The sequence below is a fragment of the Bubalus kerabau genome, chromosome 9 (assembly GCF_029407905.1).
Source record: "Bubalus kerabau isolate K-KA32 ecotype Philippines breed swamp buffalo chromosome 9, PCC_UOA_SB_1v2, whole genome shotgun sequence".
Classification (NCBI taxonomy): Eukaryota; Metazoa; Chordata; class Mammalia; order Artiodactyla; family Bovidae; genus Bubalus; species Bubalus kerabau.
Genome location: NC_073632.1, coordinates 92,160,542 through 92,183,318, shown reverse-complemented (window position 1 = coordinate 92,183,318; position 22,777 = coordinate 92,160,542). Strand labels below are relative to the sequence as shown.

The following is a 22,777-nucleotide window of genomic DNA, read 5'->3' as shown; positions in this document are numbered from 1 at the left end:
TTACCATATCAGAATATATGCAGCATTTCACATGTAGAATATATCTTATATGTGCAAATAGTTTATATTAACAGGGAGCTTGAGACTAGAAATCAATGTTTTATTGTTTTGGAAACTTGATTTCTAGAAGCCAGTTAGAAGTTTTTTGAAGTTAGCAATTTTCTGACCCACTTAAATGAAGGCTATCTTTTGTTACATTTCAAAAAACACTTTAGTGGACACTTTGATTTTGCAAATGGAAAAATCACAATTCTATTTTTCAGTGGAGGTGTTGGAGGCTCTGAGAAGTTAAATTGCTTTTGTAATGATGTTTCATTATCACCTGAATTGCACCCTGGGGATTATAACCATTGACTCAGAGTTGAACCTTGGGGATAATAACTATAGACTCAGAGGCAGGCCTATGACTGCTGAAGAGGAAAACTAAAGCTGTCTTTTCTGCTTTTACAAGAGACCCTAGAAAGGAAGAGTTTGTTGACCTTGAAGTACTTGGTGGGGGGGTGGGTAGGTTGTAAAAATGTAGATAGCAGGAAGCTAAGGAGGAAGAAATTAAATGGTAAGCCATATACTTTATCAAAGACAACAGCCTAGGGACTGTAGGAGCTATGATATATGCCTTATATTAATAGCTCTACTCTGGTTAACTCAGTCAACACTTTGGAGAATATTTGTATGCCCCTGATGGCTCAGCAGGTAAAGAATCCTGCAATGCAGGTGACACAGGAGACCTGGGTTCGATCCCTGGGTTGGGACGACTCCCTGGAGAAGGGAAAGGCTACCCACTCCAGTATTCTGGCCTGGAGAATTCCACAGACAGAGGAGCCTGGCGGGCTACAGTCCATGGGAAAAGAGTCTAACATGACTGAGCACAAGGCACATGTATTCTTAGAGAGTTATTTGTTAACTAGGATCTACAGACATTACTGTCTTTAGCTTCCCAGCAATCTTCACTGTTTTTCTACATGAGAGTGATCTCAGTATGGAAAACACCACCTCTAGAGAATATTTAGGAAGTACGAGAGGGTGGAGGGCATTTCAGATTGTCCCAATAATAGGAGAAAACTACCATTATTTAGTGATTGAAAGCCAAGGATGTTAGACATCTTTCAATTTTTTAGAGAGTTATAGGGAACAAAGAATTACCTTTCCTCCTATAAATGATTTGAATGGTCCAACATTCATGTAGCCTAAAAGCAAATTGGAAAACCAAGAACCTAACTTGGTAAGATATGAAAAACCTAAGTATAATTTGTGCAGGTTTGAAGTTCACTCTTTAGTGAACTTTAGTGAATTTCAGGAATACAATCATTGCACACAATAAGGGCAGACTAAACATTGTTATCTTTGAAAAGAGTTATTCACTGTTAAGGAAACTGTGTCACTAATGGCAACCTCATTTCAAATATTTGAGTCACAGTTACAAACCACCTGTACATCAGTCTGCATTTGTAACAGCTGCATTTTCAATGACTTCAAGTCTAGGTATGAACATCGGTAATGAGTGTTCCATGTACCATATATTTCTAGTGTAGTCTCTCCAAGCATTTATACATTGATATTCATATCTTATTACAAAATATTTTTGTTTTCTTTTATTTTAAAGATTGGGCTGTGTAATTATTTTTATTTATTAAAAACACTCTGTTAAAAAAAATACTCTGTTAAAACTACCATCTTAACATATATTCTCTGTTCTTACCAGTTTTTCTTTGATATATTTTTGGATTAATTGAATTATTTTTATTATTTCATTTCATTAATAACTTATTATCTTTGTTTTATTTTTTGTTTAAACATTTAAAGTTAACAATATACCATGGGGACTTAAAATCTTCGTTCAAATAGTATTCTAACAGCTTGAGTATTATTTAAGAACATCACATTAGTGCATTTTATCTCCCTGTCTTTTATGATGATTATATATATGTACACATATAGTGAAATGAAATGATAACCACAAGTTAATTAATGTATCCATCACCTCACATGGTTACCTTTGTTTTTTTGGTGTTTGGTGAAAACACTTAAGATTTACTCTCTTATCTCTTAGTAAAGTTCAAGTAGGCAATCCAATATTATTAACTATAGTCACTGTCGGGAGCTGCGTTAGGCATTACTGACAAAATGGAGGCACGGCCCCCAGCTCCCTCTCCTCATTCTGCAGGCACGGATCCCGGGATGAAGGAGTTAGGCCTTGTAATTCTGACTTGTCTTTTCCTCTCCTTGGCTGAGTTGACTGAAAAGGAATATTAAGGTGCGTATTGTTCTTGAGAGGAGCATGAGAAGGCACAAAGCCTTCTGCAGTATTTCTCAGAAAATGATTCATAAAGTTAATCATCGACATTTGTTCAAGGACTTTTACAAAAGAGTGTTCCAGGATGAGCACATAGGCCATAGCTTGAGGCCATGGGAGGGATTGATATCTGAAGCCTATTTGTGAGGAGAATGTTTATGGCAAAGGACTTTACTGAATTTAGGGCTTAGAAATAATTAAAATAGTTAGAAGTTAAAGATTTAAGGAATGTTGTAAAGTTAGCATATTTTACTATAGCTTATAGAAGTTAGGAATTTTTAGAAACACCATAGCTAGAAGCCTTTTTAAGAGATAGTGAGCTCAGGGTGTTAGGAGCAAACAGGATTTAGGAAGATAAATAGTAAACAGGAATGTAGCATGAGCTACAATGTAATCACAAGTTTAATGTGTCCTCTAGGACACATTAGAGGAGGTAGATAATAGATGATAAGGCTGATTCCGAGAGAATTGCTGAAGCGGGAAATCTGAAGAGCAACAGTGATTTATGGAGATAATAATCTGGGAGAGGGGGAACTGAAAATGTCAAACCTCTGGCCTAATGTTTTTGTAAAAGTATAAAAGAGAATTTTAAACTTGAAATAAACAGGCAGTCCATAGAAAAATGAGAGGCTGTCTCATCGCCGACACCGTTCATCTTTTCAGGTTGAATCCCTGGTTGCTGGAGTTGGACTCAGGCAAGTCACCATCTATACATTAGATTCCCCAGAACATATTCATCTTATAATTAAAATTTATACCCTTTTGATCAACATCTTCCCTTTTTTTTTTTTTTTTTTTTTGCCTCCCAGCACCTGGTAACCACAGTTTTACTTTCTGATTCTATGAGTTTGACCATTTTATATTCCACATGTAAGTAAGACCTCACAGTATTTATTTGCCTTGCTCTGTCTAGCATAATGTCCTCTAGGTTCATGTTTTCACAAATGGTAGAATTTCCTTTTCTTTAACGGCTGAAATGTACCTATTACATGTATTTTCTTTCTCTATATGTCCTTTTATCTACCTGTCCTTTATCTATCCATCTGTTTATGAATACTTCGGTTGTTTCCTTACTTTAAATATTATGAATAATAGCTCAACGAACAAGGGAGATGCAGATATCTCTTTGAGACTGTGATTTTGTATTTTTTTTGGAGGATATATACCTTAAAAAAAGGTATATACATATATACCTTTTATATATATAGGTATTATTGGATATATAGGTATTATATATATAGGATTATTGGATACCATGGTAGTTCAATTTTTAATTTTTTTGCAGAACCTCCAGAATGTTTTCCATAGTGGTTGTATCAATTTACATCCCAATCAACAATGCACAATGGTGGGGGATCCAGAGTACTATAGCAGCAAAGTAAAATAGCTAAACATGAGAGTTCTACCTTGAAAACCAATGTTTATAGAGAATTAGGCAACAGAAATGTATTGGCAAAAACTGAACCAAGCCAAAACAATAAACTTTCATGAACCAAGATTATCTTTGAGACCGAGAAATATGGCTGGATGAAAGGCCATATTTGACTATTACAATAGGGGAGGGTATCCTTCATCCATTAAGCTGGGTAAGTTATTCTTTACTATTCATCATACATGGGCATTTCATAAGACCAAATCTTTTTAAAATAGTGGGTAAAATCTGTCTAATGCCATAAAAGTTATTAAAGGTAATGAGATGAAGGTGAAGCAAATGATGTTTAGATAGAAAATAACATACCAGACAAGTGTTCATTAATCAGAAGAAAAATGTTGCATAGTAAAAAGTTTTTAAGTTTCAGAGCTTTGGATAAATCATAAATAGAACAAAATAGAAAAGCTCAGAAAAGTAATAGGTTTAAAAGTATATCAAGAAAAGTAGAGAACAAGGAAGAACAAAGGCAAAGAAAATTTAAAAATCAAACAAATGACAGCAATAAAAAATATTTGACAGAACTGATTGATGATTAAAGATATATATTTAATTTATAAGGACCAGATACACTTGCAGGTGAATTTCATCTAACTTGAAGACAATTTACTAGAATTGAGCCTTAAACAATGTGGAGGTTAAGGGCACCAACCTCTACCCATTAAGTAGAAGTAGATTATTGCAAAGGTCTTCATCCTCATCATCTTCACACTGAGTAGTCTGAGGAGAAGGAAGAGGAAAGATTGGTCTTCTTGTGTCAAAGGTGGCAGAGATGGGGAAGGTGGAAAGGATGGAGGAAGAAGAGGAGGGGAGGCAGGCACACTTGGTGTAGCGTTACAGAAATACATCATAATTTGTCTGACTTTTTTGCTTTTTCATTCCTCTGAAAGCTTCTTTATGGTTCCAATCTTTCTTCCACTGTTCCCTCTAGTTTCAGTGGCTGTATTATAGAAAGGTCCAAGTTGTGAAATAAGTCAGAAGCCATCTTGAATAACTGGAGACCTTCCACCAGATTGTCTCATTTCAGTTCAGTTCAGGCACTCAGTTATGTCCAACTCTTTGCGACCCCATGGACTGCAGTACGCCAGGCTTCCCTGTCCATCACCAACTTCCAGGGTTTACTCAAACTCATGTCCATCGAGTCGGTGATGCCATCCAACCATCTCATCCTCTGTCATCCCTTTCTCCTCCTGCTTTCAATCTTTCCCAGCATAAGAGTCTTTCCCAATGAGTCAGTTCTTCACATCAGGTCACCAAAGTATTAGAGTTTCAGCTTCAGCATTAGTCCTTCCAATAAATATTCAGTACTGATTTCCTTTAGGATGGACTGGTTGGATCTCCTTGCAGTCCAAGGGACTCTCAAGAGTCCTCTCCAACACCACAGTTCAAAGCCATCAATTCTTCAGCACTCAGCCTTCTTGACGGTCCAACTCTTACACTGATACATGACTGCTGGAAAAACCATAGTTTTGACTACACGAACCCTTGTTGATGAAGTAATGTCTCTGCTTTTTAATATGCTGTCTAGGTTAGTCATAGATTCTCTTTCAAGGAGCAAGCATCTTTTAATTTCAGCTTGTCTAATGTCTATCTGAACAGTATGAAAAGGCAAAATGATAGGATACTGAAAGAGGAACTCCCCAGGTCAATAGGTGCCCAATATGGTACTGGAGATCAGTGGAGAAATAACTCTAGAAAGAATGAAGGGATGGAGCCAAAGCAAAAACAATACCCAGTTGTGGATGTGACTGGTAATAGAAGCAAGGTCTGATGCTGTAAAGAGCAATATTGCATAGGAACCTGGAATGCCAGGTCTATGAATCAAGGCAAATTGGAAGTGGTCAAACAAGGGATGGCAACAGTGAATGTAGACATTCTAGGAATCAGTGAACTAAAGGACTGGAATGGGTGAATTTAACTCAGATGGCCATTATATCTACTATTGCGGGCAGGAATCCCTTAGAAATGGAGTAGCCATCATGGTCAACAAAAGAGTTCAAAATGCAGTACTTGGATGCAATCTCAAAAACGACAGAATGATTTCTGTTTGTTTCCAAGGCAAACCATTCAATATCACAGTAATCCAAGTCTATGCCCCAACCAGTAATGCTGAAGAAGCTGAAGTTGAATGGTTCTATGAAGACCTACAAGACCTTCTAGAAAGGTGTCCCAAAAAAGATGTCCTTTTCATTATAGGGGACTGGAATGCAAAAGTAGGAAGTCAAGAAACACCTGGGGTAACAGGCAAATTTGGCCTTGGATACGGAATGAAGCAGGGCAAAGATTAATAGAGTTTTGCCAAGAAAATGCACTGGTCATAACAAACACCCTCTTCCAACAACACAAGAGAAGACTGTACACATGGACATCACCAGATGGTCAACACCGAAATCAGATTGATTATATTCTTTGCAGCCAAAGATGGAGAAGCTCTATACAGTCAACAAAAACAAGACCAGGAGCTGACTGTGGCTCAGACCATGAAATCCTTATTGCCAAATTCAGACTTAAATTTAAGAAATGCGGGAAAACCACTAGACCATTCAGGTATGACCTAAATCAAAACCCTTATGATTATACAGTGGAAGTGAGAAATAGATTTAAGGGACTAGGTCTGATAGATACAGTGCCTGATAAACTATGGGCAGAGGTTTGTGACATTGTACAGGAGACAGGGATCAAGACCATCCCCATGGAAAAGAAATGCAAAAAAGCAAAATGGCTGTCTGGGGAGGCCTTACAAATAGCTGTGAAAAGAAGAGAAGCAAAAAACAAAGGAGAAAAGGAAAGATATAAGCATCTGAATGCAGAGTTCCAAAGAATAGCAAGAAGAGATAAGAAAGCCCTCTTCAGCGATCAATACAAAGAAATAGAGGAAAACAACAGAATGGAAAAGACTAGAGATCTCTTCAAGAAAATTAGAGATATCAAAGGAACATTTCATGCAAAGATGGGCTCGATAAAGGACAGAAATGGTATGGACCTAACAGAAGCAGAAGATATTAAGAAGACATGGCAAGAATACACAGAAGAACTGTACAAAAAAGATCTTCACGACCCAGATAATCACAATGGTGTGAGCACTGACCTAGAGCCAGACATCCTGGAATGTGAAGTCAAGTGGGCCTTAGAAAGCATCACTACGAACAAGCTAGTGGAGGTGATGGAATTCCAGTGGAGCTATTTCAAATCCTAAAAGATGATGCTGTGAAAGTGTTGCACTCAATATGCCAGCAAATTTGGAAAACTCAGCAGTGGCCACAGGACTGGAAAATGTCAGTTTTCATTCCAATCCCAAAGAAAGGCAATGCCAAAGAATGCTCAAACTACCACACAATTGCACTCATCTCACACGCTAGTAAAGTAATGCTCAAAATTCTCCAAGCCAGGCTTCAGCAATACATGAACCGTGAAGTTCCGTATGTTCAAACTGGTTTTAGAAAAGGCAGAGGAACCAGAGATCAAATTGCCAACATCTGCTGGATCATGAAAAAGCAAGAGAGTTCCAGAAAAACATCTATTTCTGCTTTATTGACTATCCAAAGCCTTTGACTGTGTGGATCACAATAAACTGTGGAAAATCCTGAAAGAGATGGGAATACCAGACCACCTGACCTGCCTCTTGAGAAATTTGTATGCAGGTCAGGAAGCAAGAGTTAGAACTGGACATGGAACAACAGACTGGTTCCAAATAGGAAAAGGAGTACGTCAAGGCTGTATATTGTCACCCTGCTTATTAACTTATATGCAGAGTACATCATGAGAAATGCTGGGCTGGAAGAAGCAGAAGCTGGAATCAAGATTGCTGTGAGAAATATCAATAACCTCAGATATGGAGATGATACTACCCTTATAGCAGAAAGTGAAGAGGAACTAAAAAGCCTCTTGATGAAGGTGAAAGAGGAGAGTGAAAAAGTTGGCTTAAAACTCAACATTCAGAAAATGGAGATCATGGCATCCGGTCTCATCACTTCATGACAAATAGATGGGGAAACAGTGGAAACAGTGTCAAACTTTATTTTTTGGGGCTCTAAAATCACTGCAGATCGTGACTGCAGCCATGAAATTAAGATGCTTACTCCTTGGAAGGAAAGTTATGACCAACCTAGATAGCATATTGAAAAGCAAAGACATTACTTTGCCAACAAAGGTCCATCTAGTCAAGGCTATGGTTTTTCCTGTGGTCATGTATGGATGTGAGAGTTGGACTGTGAAGAAAGCTGAGCTCCGAAGAATTGATGCTTTTGAACTGTGGTGTTGGAGAAGACTCTTGAGAGTCCCTTGGACTGCAAGGAGATCCAACCAGTCCATTCTGAAGGAGATCAGCCCTCGGATTTCTTTGGAAGGAATGATACTAAAGCTGAAACTCCAGTACTTTGGCCACCTCATGCGAAGAATTAACTCCTTGGAAAAGACTATGATACTGGGAGGGATTGGGGGCAGGAGGAGAAGTGGACGACAGAGGATGAGATGGCTGGATGGCATCACTGACTCGATGGACGTGAGTCTGAGTGAACTCCGGGAGTTGGTGATGGACAGGGAGGCCTGGCGTGCTGTGATTCATGGGGTTGCAAAGAGTTAGCCACAACTGAGCGACTGAACTGAACTAAATGTCTATCTATTTTCCAGCACTGCTTCTGTGTCTTCTTCCTCATCATCTGGCACAGGTTTGGAAGCTTTTATCTCCTTTAAGTTATCTTCTCTCAATTCCTCTGGTGCGTTGTCTGTTAGCTTTGGAGTTTCTCCAAGATTCTTATCTTGGGACCCTTCACTCTACTCCACCACTTTGCTTTTCTTTTTTTGCCATATCCACAATTTTAAGATTTTCTTGATTGATGCCACAGTAGATCCTGTGGATTCAGGCACACCTTTTGGATCCAGACATAGTTTTCTCCAGTAGAAATTTGTTGCATTGGGTTTGGATGGCTTTCATAGCCTTTCCCTATTACAACGATGGCATATTCAATGGTGTAATTTTTCCAGACTTTCATAATGTTCTCTTAATTGGTATTCTTTTCCATAGCATTAATACTCCTTTCCCTAGTGTTCTGTGAGTAATAAATCTTAAAGTTCCTTATTGTTACCAAGTCTAAGTTAGTACTGCTCACTTCATGTCAGGCCAGTAAGTTGAGAGACAAGGTATTGGGGCAAGACATAGTGACTTTATTTGAAAAGTCAGCAATCTGAGAGGATGGCGAAATAATGTCTTATAGAGCCCCTTTCACTTGGAGTAGATTCAGGCTTCTTTTATGCTAAGGGAAAAGGGGAAATGGGAAGGTTCAAGATTAAGGGGTAAATGCAGATTGCAGGGTTTTGGGAGTCACTTGTCCTCCAAGGGAAGCATAACATTTGTTGGTTCTACTTACTCATATAGGCTAGATCACAAGGCTCCTGCAAAATGAGTTGTTAGCAGTTATTTTTACTTTACCATTCTTATCTCCACTTACTTGTAAGGTTTCTAGGCTGAAAGTGAGCTTATCTACACCATGTAACTAACAAGGACAATGGGATGGGAACTTCTTCTCAGAATTTAATGAGCTATTTGGGCACAAGCAACATTTCTCTGGGGTTTCCCAAGTGGTGTTAGTGGTAAAGAACCCACCTGCCAATGCAGGAGATATAAGAAACATGGGTTTGATCCCTGAGTCAGGAAGATCCCCTGAAGGAGGGAAAATGGCAACTCACTCCAGTATTCCTGCCTGGAGAATCCTATGGACAGAGGAGCCTGGTAGGCTTCATAGGAGTCCACAGGGTTGCAAAGAGTTGGGCATGACTGAAGTGACTTAACATGCATGCATGCACAACAATTCTCTAATGTTTGACATGCAGGGCTAAAGTAATAGAATATATAGGGCTCAAGAATGAGGGATGGAGTTTCAACATGGTATTAGCACTGCTTTTCTTCTGTTGCATTATGACCCTCTGATCTAGAGGCAGCAGTAGAGCTGTTGTGTTTAGGGGCAAGTAGACCATTTGTACCTCTTCGATGCTGAGCTCAAGGGATTCTGGGTGGCCAGGGTCATTGTCCAATATCAAAAGACTTTAAAAGGCAGCCACTAACTGGCAAGGTATTTCCTGACTGACCAATCTTGAAAAGGGGTTCCATTGTCCAGACCTTCCTGTGATACAATCAAGACTGGCAACTGGTGCTGATCTTTTCATTTCAAGACTCAGAGGTTAGCAGTTTTATTGTTAAGGGCTGTTCTGATCATAAACCTGACTGTATTTGCACAGAACGACAGTGTTAGCCTATTCCTTCCTACTTTAAAGCCTGGCGCTTGCTTCTCTTCCTTACTAGTAAATGTCTTTTGTGGCTTTTTTTTTTTCCTAGAATAGGCACTTTTGTCTGCATTAAAAACCTGTTCAGGCATGATACCCTTTCAGAAGGATTATTCCTGTTCAGAAAGATACCCTTTCTCATTTTCGTAATGGCTTTTGGGAAATTGTCTGCTGCCTCTCGGTCAGCAGAAGCTGCTTCTCCTGTTATCTTGACATTTGTTAGGACAAATCTCTTTCTAAAAATTATCAAACCATTTTTTTGCTGGCATTAAAATTCTCTAGCTTTAGATCCTTAACCTTCCTTTTGCTTTAAGTTGTCACTTAATGATTTTGCTTTTCCTTGAATCATATTAGAGTGTATAGATATGCCTTAGAGCAATCCTGTGCCCACAGAAAAGCTACACTTTCAATACAAGATAAAAAGGTATTTCTCAAAAAAATGCAGTTTTCCCACCTGTTGGCAGAGTTCCAGTAATGGCCTCATGATTTCCTTTTCTTTTTCTACTGTGGGCCCTATGCTAGATTTATTTATCTTGAAACATTGGGCAATCACAGCAGCATACCCCAATCTACAGCACCTATCAAGCAATTCAACTTTTTCTTGTAATGTCAGGACTTTTCTCTGTTTCTTGGGAACACTTTCAGCATCATCCGTGATACTTCATATGGGTCCCCTGGTGTTACTCAAGATTTACAGTATTGCACTGAACACAGTGAAAAATAGTTGAGTACCACAGGAGATCATTTTTTTACTGCCATATGCATTTTACTAGAGAGGTGATTGTTCACAGGGAGATGATTAGCATCGCATGGCATTTTAAGCAGGTATTTATAACACTTGCGTGTGTGCTAAGTTGTTTCAGTTGTGTCCGAATTGGTGTGACACTGTTGGACACAACTGAGCGACTGAACTGAACTGAACTGAACTGTGGACTGTAGCCTGTCAAGCTCCTGTATTCATGGGATTCTCCACGCAAGAATACTGGAGTGGCTTCAAAATTATTACAGTAAATACTGCAGATAATTTTACTGAGTTGTGATTTAATGCTACCTCTTTATGTTTGTTTATATTTCTCTTGATTGCTGATGGTACCACATATGATCTTCATGTGCTTGCTTTGATACACTGTAGCTTTTTATAATGGCTTTGTGACATTTTCATGGTAGTAAATGATAAAACAGATTAGGATCTACATGTACTTTATGCATTTATGACGTATCTGACTTTTAATCTTCTTTTTATATTTCTAGGCTACATAGTTCATCTTTTTTTACACTTTTTAAATTTTTGCAAATCTCCAAAACTTTTTCAAATATATTAAAAAATGATATTTGTGTGTAAGTAGACCTGTACAGTTCAAACCTATGCTGTTTAAGGGTCAACTTGAATATCTTGATCCATACACATACATGCACGTTTTCCCATAGATAGCTGGTATTGCAAAAATCTAAAAACAAAGTAATTAACTGGTTAAATTATGGTATATTTATACTGTGGAATGTGTTGTTCTGTGCCTAGTCACTCAGTCATGTCAGACTCTTTGTGACCCAGACTGTGGCCCACCAGGCTCCTCTGTCCGGTGATTTTCCAGGCAACAATACTGGAGTGGGTTGCCATGGCCGCCTCCAAGAGATCTTCCCAACTCAGGGGTCAAACTCAGGTCCCTGCATTGCAGGTGGATTCTTTATGGTCTGAGTCACCACGGAAGGCCATACTATGTAATATTGCACAGCAATTAAAAAATAATACATTATTTTTGACTAGATTTTTTATTATATAGTGAGAAAAATCAAGATTTTTAAATGTATAATAAAATGTTAATTTTTAAACAAGCCATGATATAACATAAAATATTGATGTATAATTATAGGACATGAGTCAAAAATATGGTATCCACATAGATACCATATCCACTAATGGATACTAATATCCACATTAGATTGTTCCCATAGATTACTTGGGAGGGAAGATTGGTAGATCATAGGGCTGTAAAGGGAAGTGTAGGCAAAGAGTAATAGAGAAAACATGCATGTATTTGCATATTTAATTAAGTAAATTTACAATACATACATATAAAGAATTACTTGTATACAGAATTATGTGTATACATATATGTATAAATAATTACATTTTAATAATACTTAAATGAAAAAAATAAAACCATCTATTGAGGTGGAAGGGCTTCCTTGGTGGCTCAGAGGTAAAGCATCTGCCTGTAACGCAGGAGACTCAGGTTCAACTCCTGGGTTGGGAAGATCCCATGGAGAAGGAAATGCAACCCACTCCAGTATTCTTGCCTGGGAAATCCCATTGACAGAGGAGCCTGATAAGCTACTGTCCATGGGATTGCAAAGAGTTGGACACGACTGAGCAATTGAGCAGACAGGCATTGAAGCGGAATAATTTTGACCAGTTCAAAAATATTGTGGGAGTTTTTTTATCACAGAAAGTCATGAGCTGGAAATGTGTATTTGAGAAAGTCGGTTTCTACTATGTGTCTCAGTTAATGCATTCACTATTTTTTGGAAACTAGCATACAAGAACATGTTCTGTGTTACAAAATTTGCAATGCTGGTACACAGAACAAGAGATGTGTGTGATCACATTCTTTATGCCTGGCTTCCTCTGACTCATAGTTAAGTGTCCTAACTCCTAACACTTTGAGTGTGTGCTTAACCCACAAATGTTCTTGTCCAATGAAGGAGGTTTGTTGACGTTCTGCTTTGAAAGAATTTAAAAAAGGAGCAAGTCTGGAGCAAATAGTTTTATTAAAATAATTTATTTTAAAGTTTCATTTATGTGGTGAGTTTCTTTCTTTTTTGAGTGTGCTTTTTCAAGCTTGCATCTAGACTCATATATTATCATCTCTATCCTATTCAATGATTTCAAAGCATATTTAAAAAAATTTTCTATTTGAAAGTCTTTAAAGTAACATAAAAACAACAGCGATTTTTCTCATTGTTGAATTTTTCAAAGGCATTACGAGCCTATCCTAGTACTAACTCAAAATGAAGCAATTCAGAGTGAGACACATACATTTTATTACATTCCAAATATTTTGAGACTATTTTTTTTTATTGAAATTAGAAAATTTTAAACTCAAATAATAACTTTCTGGGAAAAACCAATAAGTTAACATCAAAACACAGAAACTACTTCTAAGGTGGGAAAATATCTATTTTTCAGTTGACCGAACCTCTTATTTTTATCAACAGGCAAGCTTCAAGATAATGAAAAATAGGTTTTTCTTCTCCAGAAGAAAGGTGGTGTTGGGCATGTCCTGGTCACTTTTTCTTCTCTTTCTTTTTTTTGTGTCCGTCGGGAGCTGGGACCTTCTTTTCTGGCTCCACTCTGCTTGCGGCTTCCTCCGCAGCCTGAGCCTCCAGCCGTAGGCGCTCAGCTTCCAGTAATTTGTTCCTGTATTCTTCCCGGATGTTAAAGATCTTCTGCCGGGCTTCGTCTAAGGAGTCCTATTCCAAAATGAAACAAAATGAAACGACAAAAACAACAGCAAAAACAAAAACAGCGCCCAAGTAAATAAGATCCATGGGTAGAGCCTTATTAAGGTTCCAGAAAAAAAAAAACAAACCACTACCCTTCCTTTCCTCATGCCAATAGAGTCATGTAGGAAATTAGAGAAGGAAGATGAAAGTTAGGGTGCGATCTCAAATGTTTATTAATGAATAAAACATAAGATAACAAAGGACACGTGAGGTTTTACAGAATGGTAAATAAAAGCACGAGTAGGAGAAAAATAAAGAGAAAAGTGAAGAAAGAAAGAGATTTTGACAAAGCAACTGGCTACTTTAAATGAGTTCAGATATAATCTGTATAAAATATGCAGCCCAGCGTGTCTCTCACAGTAACTGTGCTCAGTAGACGACTAGTTCCCCACACATACTCTAGCCTTGACAAAATGTCTGAGTTGTACTTGGGGAACTTCCTAATAATACCACTTCTTTTCTTCCTCTCTCTTCACCTTCACTTCTTAAGGTGGATGGTGCCACCAGTTTCTGAGCTTTTGAGGGATTCTGCCACTCCAGTACTCTTGCCTGGAAAATCCCATGGACGGAGGAGCCTTGAGGGCTGCAGTCCATGGGGTCGCTAAGAGTCGGACACGACTGAGCGACTTCACTTTCACTTTTCACTTCCATGCATTGGAGAAGGAAATGGCAACTCACTCCAGTGTTCTTGCCTGGAGAATCCCAGGGACGGGGGAGCCTAGTGGGCTGCCGTCTATGGGGTCGCACAGAGTTGGACACGACTGAAGCGACTTAACAGCAGCAGTGGAGCAAATTAGATTGACTCTTTCTTTGTTGTTGTGTTTTTTTTTTTTTCTTTTAATTTATTTTTTAATTGGAAGAAAATTGCTCAATAATGTTGTTTTGGTTTCTGCCTTACGACACAAATCAACCATAATAATACATATACCTCCTCCCTTCGGAGCCTCCCTCCCCTCCCCTCATCCCACTCCTCTAGGTTATCACACACCGCCAGGCTGGGCTCCCTGTGTCATGCAACTTCTCACCAGCGATCTATTTTACGCATGGCAGTGTATATATGTTGACCTTACTTTCTCCATTCCTCCCACTCTCTCCTTCCCCCAAAGTGTCCACAGTCCATTCTCTGTATCTGTGTCTGCATTCTTTCCCTGCAAATACGTTCATCAATACCATTTTTCTAGATTCCAGATATATATGTGTCACTATGTGATACTCGTTTTTCTCTTTCTGACTTACTTCACTCTGTACGACAGGCTCTAGGTTCACTCTTAGGAGTTTTTGTACTGCTGGTTTAGGATTTGGCTGCCTCAAATCTGTTAATGCCATCTTCCTCCACCTACTTGCCAGATTCACAGATGTTTTGCTGTTGTTTTATCTCCCATTCTTCCCATTTTTGTGGGTAAGTTTCTAGTACTGTATTTAAGAGGCATTTCAGGGAATGAGTAAATTAGATGTATACTTAATTTGCCAATTTTCTGAGAAGTTGGGAATGAAAGATTTTCAAGACTTCTTTCTACCTAGTTAAAATGTGATTTTATGATATCATTCTAATATTACAAAAGAATCTGTCAACTGTGATCCACGTGTATGCCCTTGTACACTCACTCGCATTTCTCCATACATTTCCAGCACTTTATCTTTCACTTTAAACCTTTCTTCTTGCTCGATATCACGAATGCTATGGAGTCTGTTCCGATACTGTCGAAACTGGTGGACCTCCTCTGCCTTTTGCATTGCCTGTTGCTGAGTTAGCTCATCTGTTTGCAGCAGAGGCTCAATATTTGTTTTTCTTGATATAAAAAAAATCAAAAGAAAACATAAGTCATTTGGGAACTCTGGAATGACCTTTAGCACTCAAATAGTTTAAAATCTTATCAACAGAGTAGTGATCTGAATCAAATCAAATATCAGAAACAGAAAGAATAAACCACTATTTTTTCATGGACTAGGCTCCATTTATTAAATCACTAACATTTTAGAAAAATAAATTGGATGTACTATTTGAAGAGGTGTTTGTGGAATTGGTGTTTGAAACTTTGAGAATATTTTGTAGGTTTTTTCTTTTTAATTTATAAGCTAGGTTTGAAAATGTTTGTGCTATATAAAACTTATAAATGTGCTTGTACAATTACCTCTATTAATCTTATTGTTTGGTCCTTAAGAAAATTCAATCTAATTAAATAACAGCAGCATGTATGATGGGGTTTTTCCATAGCTCAACTCACCTTAACCAGGCTACAAATTAAGTCCTTACAGAAAGTATTTAAGTCCTTCTATAACTGACTTAATAAAACATTTGCTAAATTTAACATATAAGCTATATATTTCAAAAAATTCAGATGCACTGAAAATATATTAAGCATTTAATTTCAAATTTTCAGTTGTTTAGCAACTGCCTATTGACAATATGTTCAAAATTCTATGAACACAGATGTCTACTTTAATCATGTTTATTAAAACTTACCGTATATATTGATTTACGTCTACACATTCTAATTTCTTTCGAATAAGCTGTGGAGACATTTCCAAAATTGTTGGGGATCGTGAACGAGGCCCTATTTAAAAAAAAAAAAAGTCCTAGGCTTTCAAGAAGGAACCAACAATGACTAAGTAAATGATTGTATTTATTATTTAAATTGAAATATGTTGGGCTTGCCATGTTTAATGTGATTTAATGACTTTATTGAAGCTTAATTATGTTTTATGCTTATCCTCTAGCTGGTGTTACCATACTTGTAGTTAAATGGTGATAACAAAATTAATATAGAAAAAAATGAATATGCTCTATAAGAAGAGTTACAAAACCACTCTGTTTTAATTAAATGAAAACAAAGACCAAAGAAGGTCATACTGTGTTACAAAATTTCATTATAAGCAAGTTAAATAATCTAATATTTAAAGAGTTTGATCTATTTGTGCAAGCTATACTAAGCACTATCGGGGTGGAATATAAAACTGTTTTTAAGACAGTAGCCAGGAAATGGAAACAACTGAAATGTCCAGTGACAATTGAATGGATAGAGATGATGTGGTGTATATATAGATATACACCCACACAATGGAATATTACTCAGTCATAAAAGGAACATAATTAGGTCATTTGCAGAGATGTGGATGGACCTAGAGTCTGTCATATAGAGTGAAGTAAGTCAGAAAGAGAAAAACAAATATCATTTATTAATGCATATACAAGGATACAGATGGACCTATTTCCAGAGCAGGAATAAAGATGTAGACAGAGAGAATGGACATGTGGACACAGATGAGTAAGGGGAGGGTGGAATGAACTGGGAGATTAGGATTGACATATATCCACTACCATGTGTAAAATAGACAGTTAGTGACAGCCTGATGTATAGCACAGGGGACTTAGCTTGGTGCTGTGTGATAATCTAGAGGGGTGGGATGGAGGGTGGCAGGGAGGTACAAGAGGGAGAGAATACATATATAAATAGTATAAACATATAATTGATTCACTTCTTTGGATGGGTGGGAATGCTTTGGGCTATAAGTCTCAATATACTAAGAGAGCTGCTGCTGCTGCTGCTAAGTCGCTTCAGTCGTGTCCGACTCTGTGCGATCCCATAGACGGCAGCCCACCAGGTTCCCCCATCCCTGGGATTCTCCAGGCAAGAACACTGGAGTGGGTTGCCGTTTCCTTCTCCAATGCATGAAAGCGAAAAGTGAAAATGAAGTCGCTCAGTCGTCTCTGACTCTTAGCGACCCCATGGACTGCAGCCCACCAGGCTCCTCCTTCCATGGGATTTTCCAGGCAAGAGTTCTAGAGGGAGGTGCCATTGCCTTCTCTGGTATTATGAAGCTAATAATAATCAAAACATTATGACTTGACATTTTCTTAAAAATTTAACCATAGTTTTTGATCCCTATTTGCACAAAATATCCGGGAATGGCAAATCTACATAGACAAAAAGACTGAGGCTGTTGGTGGGAATGCAGAGTGACTTTAAGAGGGCACAAAATAATTTATTTGGATAAAAGGAATGTTTTGAAACAATATTTGGTACTGGTGGCCCAACTCTGTAAATTACTAAAAAGTATTGAATTATACTTTCAAAATTGGTAATTTGAAGGTATGTAAATTACACTTCAGTATTTTTTTAAAAGAGATTAAATGGTCTGGAAAGGCTGAATGGTTAATATCTTAGTCTCTAAAGTTTCTTTCTTGAATCTATTCTTCTGAGTTCATATGAGTCTGTGGGGGTAAAAACAACAACAACAACAACAAAAACAGTTACTTTTGATTTTCAGTGTTCACTTGTTATACATTATCTACTCTACTGGACTAAAAGATACTGTATGTTTTTTGTTTTTCTTTGAGAATAATTGCTTTACAATGTTCTGTTAGTTTCTGGTGTACAACAAAGTGAATCAGCTGTATGTTTATACTATTTATATATGTATTCTCTCCCTTTTTTACCTCCTTGCCACCCTCCATCCCACCCCTCTAGATTATCACACAGCACCAAGCTAAGCCCCCTGTGCTATACAACAGGTTGCCACTAACTGTCTATTTTACACATGGTAGTGGATATATGTCAATCCTAATCCCCAATTAATTCCACCCTCCCCTTACCCATCTGTGTCCACATGTCCATTCTCTATGTCTGCATCTTTATTCCTGCTCTGGAAATAGGTTCATCCGTACCATTTTTCTAGATTCCATGCTGCTGCTGCTAAGTTACTTCATTCGTGTCCGACTCTGTGTGACCCCATAGACGGCAGCCCACCAGGCTCCCCCATCCCTGGGATTCTCCAGGCAAGAACACCGGAGTGGGTTGCCATTTCCTTCTCCAATGCATGAAAGTGAAAAGTGAAAGTGAAATCTCTCAGTCATGTCCAACTCTTAGCAACCACATGGACTGCAGCCCACCAGGCTCCTCTGTTCATGGGATTTTCCAGGCAAGGGTACTGGAGTGGGGTGCCATTGCCTTCTCTGATTCCATGTATATGCATTAATAAATGATATTTGATTTTCTCTTTCTGACTTACTTCACTCTATATGACAGACTCTAGGTCCATCCACATCTCTGCAAATGACCCAATTATGTTCCTTTTATGGCTGAGTAATATTCCATGGTATATATGTATATATACACACCACATCATCTTTATTCATTCATCTGTTATTGGACATTTCAGTTGTTTCCGTTTCCTGGCTACTGTCTTAAAACATTTTAATATTCCACCCGCATAGTGCTTAGTATAGCTTGAGCAGACAGATCAAGTGCAAGGATAGCTCTCCCTCCCCACCAAAAAAGAAATTACACTGAATTTATGGGTAAATTTAGGGAGAATTGGTATCTTAGTATATTGAGTCTTCTAGCCCAAAGAATTCCCACCTTCTATCCTCCTCAAAAAAAGATACCTCATGTCTAAAGGCAAAGGAGAAGCCCCAGCAAGATGGTAGGAGGGGCAAAATCATGTTTAGAATCAAACCCCAAACCCATCAGAGATGCTCAGAGGGCTCAAACAAAACATTGAGCGCACCAGGATCCCAAGACCCCACAGAGACTGAGCCAGACCTGTGTTTGAGTCTCTTGCATAGGTACAGGTCAGCAGTGGCCTACCAAAAGGGCATGGGCTCTGGGTGCAGCTACCTGGTCACACAGCCTGTGGCATAAGCCCTCTTGGAGGAGGTCGCCATTAACTCCACCATAGAGCCGCCAAGCAGATGACCCACAAACTGCAGAACAATCATATCAGAGAAATTCTCACACTGTTAAGAAAGTTCTAGGGCCCACAACAGATTTCCCAAACTAGAGATCTGGCAAAGGAACTGAGAACCCCCAGGGAATTTGATTTTGGAGGCCAGTGGGATTTGATTACAGAACATACACAGGACTGGGGAAACCCTGCATGCACCAGGACCTAAGACAAAGGAGCAGTGACCCCACAAGAGACCAGACTTGTCTGTGAGTGTCCAGGAATCTCCGGCAGAGACATGGGCTGACAGTGGCCTGCTGCAGTCTCAGGGCACTGAGTGTGGCAGTGGGACCTTTTGAAGGAGGTCTCCATTATCTTCATTACCTCCACCAAAGTTTGGTCTCAGGTCAAACAACAGGGAGGTAACCCCACCCATCAACAGAAAACTGAGTTAAAGATTTAGAGTATGGCCCCCATCAGAAAGCTTCATAAGCCTCTTATCCTTATCCATCAGAGGGCAGACAGACTGAAAACCACAATCACAGAAATCTAACCAATCTGATCACATGGACCACAGCCTTGTCTAACTCAGTGAAACTATGAGCCATGCCATGTAGGGCACCTAAGAAGGATGGGTCATAGTGGAGAGTTCTGACAAAATGTGGTCCACTGGAGAAGGGAATGGAAAATTACTTCAGTATTCTTGCTTTGAGAAGCCCATGAACAGTATGAAAAAGCAAAAAGATAGGACACTGAAAGATGAACTCCCAAGGTCAGTAGGTGCCCAATATGCTACTGGAGATCAGTAGAAAAATAACTCCAGAAAAAATGAAGAGATGGGTCCAAAGCAAAAACAACACCCAGCTGTGGATGTGACTGGTGATGAAAGTAAAGTCCAGTGCTCTAAAGAGCAATATTGCATAGGAACCTGAAAAGTTAGGTCCATGAATCAAGGCAAATTGGAAGTGGTCAAATAGGAGATGGCAAGAGTGAACATCGATATTTTAGGAATCAGAGAACTAAAATGGACTGGAATGGGTGAATTTAACTCAGATGACCTTTATATCTACTACTGTGGGCAAGAATCCCTTAGAAGAAATGGAATAGCCATAGTCAACAAAAGAGTCCAAAATGCAGTAATTAGATGCAGTCTCAAGAATGACAGAATGATCTCTTCGTTTCCAAAGCAAATCATTCAATATCACAGTAATCCAAGTTTATGCCCCTACCGGTAATGCTGAAAAAGCTGAAGTTAAATGGTTCTATGAAGACCTACCAGATCTTATAGAACTAACACCCCCCAAAGATGTCTTTTTCATTACAGGGGACTGGAATGCAAAAGTAAGAAGTCAAGAAACACCAGGAGTAACAGGCAAATTTGGCCTTGAGTACAGAATGAAGCAGGGCAAAGGCCACTAGAGTTTTGCTGAGAGAACACACTGGTCATAGCAAGCACCCTCTTTCAACAACACAAGAGAAGACCCTACACATGACATCACCAGATGGTCAATACCGAAATCAGATTTATTATATTCTTTGCAGCCAACGATGGAGAAGATCTATACAATCAGCAAAAACAAGACCAGGAGCTGACTGTGGCTCAGATCATGAACCCCTTATTGCCAAATTCAGACTGAAATTGAAGAAAGTGGGGAAACAACTAAATCATTCAGATATGACCTAAGTCAAATCCCTTATGACTATACAGTGGAAGTGAGAAATAAATTTAAGGGACCATATCTGATAGACAGAGTGCCTGATGAACTATTGATGGAGGTTCATGACATTGTACAGGAGACAGGGATCAAGACCATCTCCAAGAAAAAGAAATGCAAGAAAGCAAAATGGCTGTCTGAGGAGGCCTTACAAATAGCTGTGAAAAGAAGGAAAGTGAAAAGCAAAAGAGAAAAGGAAAGATATACCCATTCGAATGCAGAATTCCAAAGAATAGCAAGGAGAGATAAGAAAGCCTTCTTCAGAGATCAGTGCAAAGAAATAGAGGAAAACAACAGAATAGGAAAGGCTAGAGATCTCTTCAAGAAAATTAGAGATACCAAGGGAACATTTCATGAAGGATGGGTTCAACAAAGGACAGCAATGGTATGGACCTGACAGAAGCAGAAGATATTAAAAAGAGGTGGCAAGAATACACAGAAGAACTGTACAAAAAAGATCTTCATGACCCATAATAACAATGGTGTGATCACTCACCTAGAGCCAGATATCCTGGAATGTGAAGTCAAGTGGGCCTTCGGAAGCATCACTACGAACAAAGCTAGCGGAGGTGATGGAATCCCAGTTGAGCTATTTCAAATCCTAAAAGATGATGCTGTGAAAGTGCTGCACTCAATATGCCAGCCAATTTGGAAAACTCAGCAGTGGCCACAGGACTGGAAAAGGTCAGTTTTCATTCCAATCCCAAAGAAAGGCAATGCCAAAGAATGCTCAAGCTACAGCAAAACTGCACTCATCTCACACACTAGTAAAGTAATGCTCAAAATTCTCCAAGCTAGGCTTCAGCAATACATGAACCATGAACTTCCAGATGCTTAAGCTGGTTTTAGAAAAGGCAGAGGAACCAGAGATCAAATTGCCAACATCCGCTGGATCACTGAAAAAGCAAGAGAGTTCCAGAAAAACATCTATTTCTGCTTTATTGACTACACCAAAGCCTTTGACTATATGGATCACAATAAACTGTGGAAAATTCTTCAAGAGATAGGAATACCAGACCACCTGACCTGCCTCTTGAGAAAACTACATGCAGGTCAGGAAGCAACAGTTAGAACTGAACATGGAACAACAGACTGGTTCCAAATAGGAAAAGGAGTATGTCAAGTCTGTATATTGTCACCCTGCTTATTTAACTTCTATTCAGAATACATCAAGAGAAATGCTATGTTGGATGAAGCACAAGCTGGAATCAAGATTGCCAGGAGAAATATCAATAACCTCAGATATGCAGCTGGAACCAACCTTAAGGAAGAAAGTAAAAAAGAACAAAAGAGCCTCTTGATGGAAGTGAAGAGGAGAGTGAAAAAGTTGGCCTAAATCCCAACATTCAGAAAACGAAGATCATGGCATCTGGTCCCATCACTTCATGGCAAATAGATGGGGAAGCAGTGGAAATAGCAGCTGACTTTATTTTGGGGGGCTCCAAAATCACTGCAGATGGTGACTGCTGCCATGAAATTAAAAGACGCTTACTCCTTGGAAGGAAAGTTATGACCAACCTAGATAGCATATTCAAAAGCAGAGACATTACTTTGCCAACAAAGGTCCGTCTAGTCAAGGCTATGGTTTTTCCAGTAGTCATGTATGGATGTGAGAGTTGAACTATAAAGAAAGCTGAGCGCTGAAGAATTGATGCTTTTGAACCGTGGTGTTGGAGAAGACTCTTGAGAGCCCCTTGGACTGCAAGGAGATCCAACCAGTCCATTCTAAAGGAGATCAGACCTGAACATTAATTGGAAGGTCTGATGTTAAAGCTGAAACTCCAATACTTTGGCCACCTGATGTGAAGAGCTGATTCATTTGAAAAGACACTGAATCTGGGAAAGATTGAGGACAGGAGGAGAAGGGGATGACAGAGGATGAGATGTTTGGAT

General features: G+C 38.8%; 1 protein-coding gene across 1 annotated transcript in view; it reads right to left on the bottom strand.

Annotated features, from left to right (window-relative positions):
- Window positions 1-13,286: 13,286 nt before the first annotated feature.
- The window catches only part of ADGB (androglobin), a 185,652-nt gene continuing 176,161 nt past the window's right edge, over window positions 13,287-22,777 (bottom strand). Inside the window, exons 34-36 of the mRNA XM_055534699.1 lie at window positions 15,970-16,060; window positions 15,111-15,294; window positions 13,287-13,472 (exon numbers count right to left, since the gene is read on the bottom strand). Of these exons, the coding sequence (XP_055390674.1) occupies window positions 13,287-13,472; window positions 15,111-15,294; window positions 15,970-16,060 (461 nt within the window). The remainder of the gene's footprint in view (window positions 13,473-15,110; window positions 15,295-15,969; window positions 16,061-22,777) is intronic.